Source organism: Austrofundulus limnaeus, unplaced genomic scaffold (genome assembly GCF_001266775.1).
Source record: "Austrofundulus limnaeus strain Quisiro unplaced genomic scaffold, Austrofundulus_limnaeus-1.0 Scaffold318, whole genome shotgun sequence".
NCBI classification, from domain to species: Eukaryota; Metazoa; Chordata; class Actinopteri; order Cyprinodontiformes; family Rivulidae; genus Austrofundulus; species Austrofundulus limnaeus.
The window spans coordinates 507,023-515,344 of NW_013952720.1; the positions used below are offsets into that span (position 1 = coordinate 507,023).

The 8,322-nt window shown below is 43.0% G+C and overlaps 1 protein-coding gene across 1 annotated transcript in view; it reads left to right on the plus strand.

Annotated features, from left to right (window-relative positions):
- Nucleotides 1-8,322, plus strand: part of klc1a (kinesin light chain 1a) — a gene marked incomplete in the record, with an annotated part of 25,584 nt that overhangs the window by 6,763 nt on the left and 10,499 nt on the right. The window contains 9 exon segments of the mRNA XM_014022089.1: nucleotides 488-716; nucleotides 1,095-1,182; nucleotides 2,702-2,803; nucleotides 4,082-4,255; nucleotides 4,336-4,435; nucleotides 4,548-4,600; nucleotides 5,325-5,392; nucleotides 5,512-5,620; nucleotides 5,696-5,857. Coding sequence (XP_013877543.1) covers nucleotides 488-716; nucleotides 1,095-1,182; nucleotides 2,702-2,803; nucleotides 4,082-4,255; nucleotides 4,336-4,435; nucleotides 4,548-4,600; nucleotides 5,325-5,392; nucleotides 5,512-5,620; nucleotides 5,696-5,857 — 1,085 coding nt within the window.

Sequence of the window (8,322 nt, forward strand, 5' to 3'; positions counted from 1 at the left end):
GGTTGGTTGGATGTTGGATGGTTGGATGTTGGATGGATGATGGTTGGTTGGATGTTGGTTGGTTGGATGTTGGATGGATGATGGTTGGTTGGATGTTGGATGGTTGGATGTTGGATGGATGATGGTTGGTTGGATGTTGGATGGTTGGATGTTGGATGGATGATGGTTGGTTGGATGTTGGATGGTTGGATGTTGGATGGATGATGGTTGGTTGGATGTTGGATGGTGGATGGTTGGTTGGATGCTGGTTGGATGTTGGATGGTTGGATGTTGGATGGATGATGGCTGGTTGGATGTTGGATGGATGGATGTTGGATGGATGATGGTTGGTTGGATGTTGGATTGTTGGATGTTGGATGGAGGTTGGTTGGTTGGATGTTGGATGGATGATGGTTGGTTGGATGTTGGATGGATGGATGGATGGATGATGGTTGGTTGGATGTTGGTTGGATGGATCAGTGACCTCCTTTGTTTCATGTGTTTCCAGTGCAGCCAGCTCACGGCAGCGCCGCAGCAGCAGCAGCTCAGCAGGGGGGCTACGAGATCCCGGCCCGCCTCAGGACCCTTCACAACCTGGTGATCCAGTACGCCTCTCAGGGCCGGTACGAGGTGGCTGTGCCCCTCTGCAAACAGGCTCTGGAAGACCTGGAGAAGACCTCTGGACACGACCACCCAGACGTAGCCACCATGCTGAACATCCTGGCGCTTGTTTACAGGTAAACAACTTGTTTGTTTATCACGATGTTCAGTGAGTGGACACTAATRTTTGACAACCTGTCAGAGCTCTGATGGTGGGTTTATTACAGCTCCTTTATATATTCCACCAAAACTACAGACGTTAACCTCGTAGGAAGCACAGCACAGACTTTAGCTCGTTGTGTCTTCACTGTCAGCTGAGACCAAACAAGCAGAGGTTTAGAGTCCAGCAGAGACRCGACTGAGACTTCCTGTCTTTGTCCTCAGAGACAGGAACTGAAACCAAAGACCCTCAGGGACCGCTCAGGACTGTTGTTTCATCTTTTCCTCCCATAAATCAGAGTTTATTGAGCTGTAAAGCATGAAGAGTTGTTCTGAATGTGTCTTCTGTCTGTCAGGGACCAGAACAAATACAAAGAGGCAGCTAACCTGCTGAACGATGCTCTGGCCATCAGGGAGAAGACCCTGGGCAAGGACCACCCAGCTGTGAGTACACCGACTCGAAAGAGGAAACAGCTTGAAGTCGGGCTGAAAAATAAGAGTTCAGGGTTTCTTCAAAGGGATCCTGATTAGTTGTAACATTAGACTTTATTTAATAAACATTTATTTTAACTGTAAAATAAAGACTGTAAAAATACTGTAGGCTGTTTAGTTTTGTACATTTTTAAACTACAAGTTAAAAAATATATTACACAGACGGAGCCATTTTGTTTTACACACAAAGCATTCTGGGTAAATGATGACGTGGATAGGTCCTCGGTGCGAGGCTGCTAGCGAGCTATATCCACCCTGAAGGTTAATCTTGGACAATATCTGATGATCGACTCTTTTAAATGAAACCAGAGAGCGTTGACAGAGAGGAGAAGGTAGAAATGACTCAGCCTGGAACTGAAAATATGGATGGAGGACAACAGAGCTGCTTCATGGAAGAACAACCTCAGCTTAGCCTGTTAGCCTTTGTGCTAGCGCTGACGCTATATTGCCTTATATGTATTAGCTCGGCGCTAGCGCTACAAACAAGCTGAACTGAGGTCCTCCATCCTTATTTTCAGTTGCAGTCTGAGTCATTTTTGTGTTCCCCTCTCTGTCATGTGGATGGAGGACCTCAGTGACGAGAGGAGAATGTGTAGCGCTGAGCTAATACATATATATGGTGATAGCATCGGGGCTAACGCTAAAGCTAACAGGCTAAGCTGAGGTTCTTCTTCCATGAAGCAGCTCTGATTTCTACAGATGAAATAAAGAGCAGCTGTAAAATAAATTAAAGCTTTAAACTTGTTTGTAAATAATCGTTTCCTGTTTGTTCACATCAGCAGCAACAGTTTAGTGTTTTAACTCCAGCAGGTTTTTCTCTCCACTGTTTGGACCACTCTGAGGTTAGCCTCTCACTTCCTGTTACCCAGACTCTTATCTGGATAAAATCATCACTGATTTAAAGGTTTCTGATTCTTTCTCTCCTCTTTAATCCCTTTTTTCTTCCTCTCTGTATCTTCATGCTGCTGACTCAGATTTAAACATTTAATTTTATTTCTGTGTCTGATTCAGGCATCTTTAATCCTGTTGAAGTTTTTATCTCAAACGTTAATTAAAGCACGTCATATTTCAGTTGTTATCAATCTGCACCAGAATCTAAAACCTCCTGAAGAGTTCTTGTTGGCAGAAATATTTTATGTTTTGGACACGTGGAGCAGCTGAGTGGGTGATTTTTGATCGTTTTTAGAGCTTTTGTTTTGAAAATCCAGGAGCAGCTTCCTCCTCCTACTCTGTGCCCACTCTCTGCCACCCTGAACCCGTTTTCTTTTCTGCGGCCCGCTGGGTCCGAACGGCCGGCACGCGGTGGTGTGAATCAGAGATCAGAGCCGGTCTGCGGGGGGCGCCGCTGCGTGCATGTGTCAGAGATCCACTTCCTGTTTGATCCCTGAATGATTCTGATCAGCTGATTTCTGCGTGAGCTGCTGAAGATGCTTCCAGCTGGATAAATAATCCAGATGTTCTGTCCCGTCAGGTCGCYGCCACCCTCAACAACCTGGCTGTTCTGTACGGGAAGAGAGGGAAGTACAAGGAGGCGGAGCCTCTGTGTAAGAGAGCACTGGAGATCCGAGAAAAGGTGGGTCCACATCGTCCTCCTCCTCCTTTAAATCCAAGCACATTTTTTTACACGTTTAATATGAAAGTAGTTCGATCATGTTCACGTGACTGTTAGCAAAATATTTCCTGAGCCACTGGACGGATTTTAAAGTACCTGCAACATGTATACACTTCAAATACAAGAAGTCAAAGAAAACAATTTTATATTTAAGAAACTTGGCATAAAACACATGACTTAATCCTGTTTGTCACATAACTGGCATATTTTCTTTTGAACTTGATTCAGCTAAAGTGAAACAGGAAGTGACATCAAAGGRGAACTCTTTACAAAAAGGAGCTCCCTGGTCTATTTGAACTCTACGTCGTCTTCATCTCTGATAAAGACTCAAAAGAATCTAATAAAACATCAGATTCTTCTCTACAGTCTGGGTTGTCGGCCATCTTAACAACGCTCTGTTTACATTCAGACATTCCCCTTTGACATCACTTCCTGTTACCTCACATGTGAATATCTCAACCACCGTTCATCTCAGTGTCGTGAAATTTCTTTTGCAGTATGTTRTTAATGTTATCTTTCCAAAAATGCATTCAAGTTTATCACAAAAAATTTGATGTCACGTGCACTTTAATGAAACGTTCAGGATTAAATCTTTTAACGTGTCTCCACAACCCCATTCAAGATGGCCGCCACAGCCGACTGACGTTAGCTAACCTCAGGTCTGGTGRGGTGAGAGAAAAATTGACATCTTGATGTCTTCAGGTCCAAACTGTCCCGAGTTTTTAGGACATCTTCTGGACCCAGAGAGAAGCTTTTTCCTCGGGTCAGTGCTGATGTCACTTCCTGTTGCTGATGTCACTTCCTGTTGTCTCTGAATAAATCCAGTGCACACATCTTCTTCAGTGAGGCTGAGAGGAAGATATATATATTTTTTATTTTATCTGTAAGGAGAGATCTGCTTGTTCTGGTGTAACTGGACTTCTGCTGAGTCAGAACCTTTTCTGTTGAAGCTCAGGAAACAGGAGCTGCTGGTAAAAATGAGACGTTAAAAATACTGACGACTCATTTTAAACAGGAAAACCTGACTGAAAGGGTTTTAGTTGGAACCCTAAACCTTTAAAACGGTTCATTGGTCCGGTCCGGTCCCGTCCGGTCCAGACCTGGTCAACTCGTCTGAACTGTCCAGGTTTCTGACAGATCTCTGTTCTCAGCTGGTCTCTTCCTGTTGGAGACAGATAAAGTTCCTGTCTGACCTGTGGTTCTGTTCTGACCCGTCCTCTTGGTGCCCCTCTGTCCCAGGTGTTGGGTAAAGACCACCCAGACGTGGCCAAGCAGCTGAACAACCTGGCCCTGCTGTGTCAGAACCAGGGCAAGTACGAGGAGGTGGAGTACTACTACATGAGGGCCCTGGAGATCTACCAGACCAAGCTGGGTCCAGATGACCCCAACGTGGCCAAGACCAAGAACAACCTGGTGCGAGGGTTACCTTTCACCTTTAATGCTGACTCATGGTTTCACCTGGGTTAATGTCTCCTGTTGGTTCTGCTCCTCAGGCCTCCTGCTACCTGAAGCAGGGCAAGTTCAAACAGGCGGAGACTCTGTACAAAGAGATCCTGACCCGCGCTCACGAGAGAGAGTTTGGTTCTGTTGATGGTAAAACACTGAGGCTTACGCTGACTCACTCAAACTCAAAGAACTCTTCACAAATCACTGGTTTACTTTATTAACAAGGTTAAAACCTCACATTTCCTGTTTTTATCTGCAGATGAGAACAAACCGATCTGGATGCACGCCGAGGAGAGAGAGGAACAGAGCAAGGTGAGTCTGCAGCCACAAACTGACCTGTCTGCATTAATGCTGAGTCGGCGTTATGGTTTATTGTGTTAAAGCTGAGTCAGCATTATGGCTTAATGTGTTAGTGCTGAGTCAGCACTTTGGGCTTTTCATGTTAAGGCTGAGTCAGCACAAAAAGCTYATCGTTATTCAGCTCTTCAGGTCCTTCAGACACTTTGTTCTCTGAAGTTTGTTTCAGCTGCTAACTCTGTATCGTTTTATGCTTCTGTTAGCTTTTAGCTAACGTTTGTCTTCTTTTATACTTTGCTAATTTTTTGGCACTTTTAATTTTTAGCTGTCATTTTGAAACTGTTAGCTTTAAGTTCTCCTTTTGTTACATGTAGCTCATGCTAGCCACTTTATATTTATAATGAAGCTTTTGATGCCTTTGGCTAGCCGTTTATTACTTTTAGCTTTTACCTAGCCTTTTTATACATTTAACCTTTAGCTCTGGCTTTGCCTTTTTATCTTTTAATAGTTCAGTTTTAGCTTCATCAAATGAAGAAAGTTTAATTTTTTATACCTCTGTTGTCATTGAGCTCGTTTCTGTCGGTTTAAAACCTGTAAAATAAATCATTTCTAAAGGAAATGTGAGGAAATCACCTTTTCTTATGTTTTGATTTGTTGGTTGAACAAACAGGAAGTTACTGTAACAGTTTCCTGTCGGTTTAAAGACTTTATTGAATGTGTTTTATGTTTTGTTTCTCAGGGGAAGCAGAAGGACGGCTCACCGTTTGGAGAATATGGAGGCTGGTACAAAGCCTGTAAAGTCGACAGGTCCGTTTGTTTCTGTCAAACTGAAACTTATTTATTATTAGAAACAGACTGTATTTAGAGGGTTCTTCTTCTACCAGAGGATTGTGGGTAATAAAGTTCCTCTCTTGGCTCCTCTCCAGCCCCACGGTCACCACCACCCTGAAGAACCTGGGCGCGCTCTACAAGCGTCAGGGAAAGTTCGAGGCGGCTGAGACTCTGGAGGAAGCTGCCCTGAGGTCCAGGAAGCAGGTGAGGTGTTGGCTTAAGTCTGGGCTGGTGGTAGCTGGGAGTCCAGTCATAATCTGTGTGGTTCTGACCCATCAGGGCCTGGACAACGCGCACAAGCAGCGCGTGGTCGAGGTCCTGAACGAGCCCGAGGTCCGAGAGAAGCAGCGGAGCCGCGAGAGTCTGACCTCGGACACGGTGAAGTACGAGAGCGGGCCGGACGGCGGCGAGGAAGTGAGTATGAGCGTGGAGTGGAACGGGGTAAGTACAGTACACAGCCCACGGTACTTTATTCTGAAAAACCCTCTAATCAAACAGAACAGTGTTTTATTCTGAAAAACCCTATCAAACAGAACAGTGTTTTATTCTGAAAAACCCTATCAAACAGAACAGTGTTTTATTCTGAAAAACCCTCTATAATCAAACAGAACACAGTGTTTTATTGTGAAAAACCCTCCTATCAAACAGAACACAGTGTTTTATTCTGAAAAACCCTCTAATCAAACAGAACACAGTGTTTTATTCTGAAAAACCCTCTTTGATACAGTAAACAGAACAGAGTGTTTTATTCTGAAAAAAAATGCTTTTATCAAACATAATTTAGAATTTTATTGTGAAAAACCCATAGTTACGCAGTAAAAAGAACTCTGACACCACATGACATAATCTGATCTTCCAGAATAAAATGTGTGATGTCAAAACATTCTTGAATTAAAAGCTCTTATGATGAAAAAGTTTAACTTCCTCTTTGGATCCTTTTACATAAACATTGTTTATTACTCCTCTTGCTSTTTGTCAGAATAAATTAATAATCTAATCTCTAATCCGTCATTCTGTCAGATGATGCAGATTGGCTCATTAATTATTAAAAATAATTTCTCAGGAGTAAATCTGATCCGACTCCACTCAGCTCTGTCATTCTGACCCAGCAGAACCTTCCAGGGACTTCGGCTGCTTTAGCTGCTCTTCCTTCATGGTAACTGTAGTCATAGCAGCCGRAACAACCAATCAGCTTCTCCTCCTCCTCCAGCTGTGGAGGGGTTCATTCTGCAGCCTCCTGCAGCTCTGCACCTCCTTAAAACCACAGATTAGATCATTGTGTTTATTCTGATAACTGATGAATCAGAGTTAATCCAGACTAACGACTAAAACATTCAGTTAAAATCAGTGAGTTTAGTTTTTTAATGGAGTTTAAATCTTTTCTGGGCTCTGTACTGTACTCCTGCTGTGTGTCTGTTCCTTAAACATCTGTCATCATTAAACATGTTTGTAGCCAGACTGTCCTCCACTACATATTTATTTATTTATTTATTTATTTATTTATTTATTTATTTATTATCTTTTTAGTCACGTCTTTATACTAAAATAATATTTTCTGCAGTTTTTCTTCAAATGAACTGAATCTTTAAACATCTGGCTGCTCTCATGTGTCCTTCCTGCTTCTTTCTGTTGGTTCTGCAGAACTTTAACCTTGTTAGCAAACTCAGGTCCTGCAGGTCCTCCAGTCCTCCAGTCCTCCAGGTCTTCCAGTCCTGCAGGTTTTAGTTGGTTAAATTCAGAGGTTCTGAAGCAGCAGAACATCCAAACCCTGCAGGATGGTGGCCTCCAAAGACCTGGAACTGACCCCTCTGGTTCCACACCACCTGTTGGACCAATCTGGTCCTRACTGTAAAGGTTCTGATGGGTCCAGATGTTTACCAGCAGCTAAACTCAGGACCAACATCAACACCTAAATGTAAAACCTGCATGTGCCTCCAGAACCTCAGACCTCCTGACCTAAACCCTGCAGGATGGTGGACCTTGAGGACCAGTACTGGACTCTGTCTCCTTGTCCTCCTCTGTCCCTCTGTCCTCTCTGTCTCTAACATCTTGTTTTCTGCTGGTCTCTCCCGTGGATCCAGACCTAACTCCAGATAAAAGCTCTCCTGCATGACGGACGCCTGGACTCTGCAGCTTGGTTCTGTTTTTCTTCTCTTCTGACTCTTTTCTCTGCTGGATCCTTCGCTCTGCGTCCAACAAACTCATCTTTCTGCTCCGACCCGTTAGCTTCTCACAGGAACTCAACTCATAAAACAATAAACAAATAAATAAAGAACCTTTCTTCTGTCTGAGGAGTCAAACTCCACCTCTAAAGRTTTATTTTAAGAACGTGGATGTTTCACTTCAGTTTCTTCTTATCAGATTTGATCATTAAATGTTTGATGACTCAGCAGTTTGGCAGCGGGTCGTGTCGGGTCAGTTTGTAGATGAGCGTTGATCAGCTGCTCCGTCAGTCAACTTTTTATTTGACTTTATTAATTTCAGACGACAGATGTTATTTAATCACTTCCTGTTTGCTCACAGTGAGAGGCCAGYGTACGGCAGGCAGTTGCGTCGTAGAATCATTGCTTTGATTTATTCAGTGAGACTTCAGCTGAGAGGTTCAGTTTGAGTTTATTATTATTTTATTCTGGAGACGTTTGGTTGTTTCTGTTTTGCATCACTGAAATGAATTCAACATCATTTTTTAAATGTTTTTGCTTATTAAAGCCAGAGATTTGTTTATTTTCTGAAGTTTATTAAGCCGTTTGTGTCGTGAGCTGCTGGTTACTGTTCACAGCTCAGATTAGATTACCGTATTTATTCAAGTATAATGCGTAAAATTTAATCCATAAAATCATCCATAAAGTTGGGAGGTAGTATTATACGCGGATAAATATTCTTACTTATGTATTTTAATTAAAATA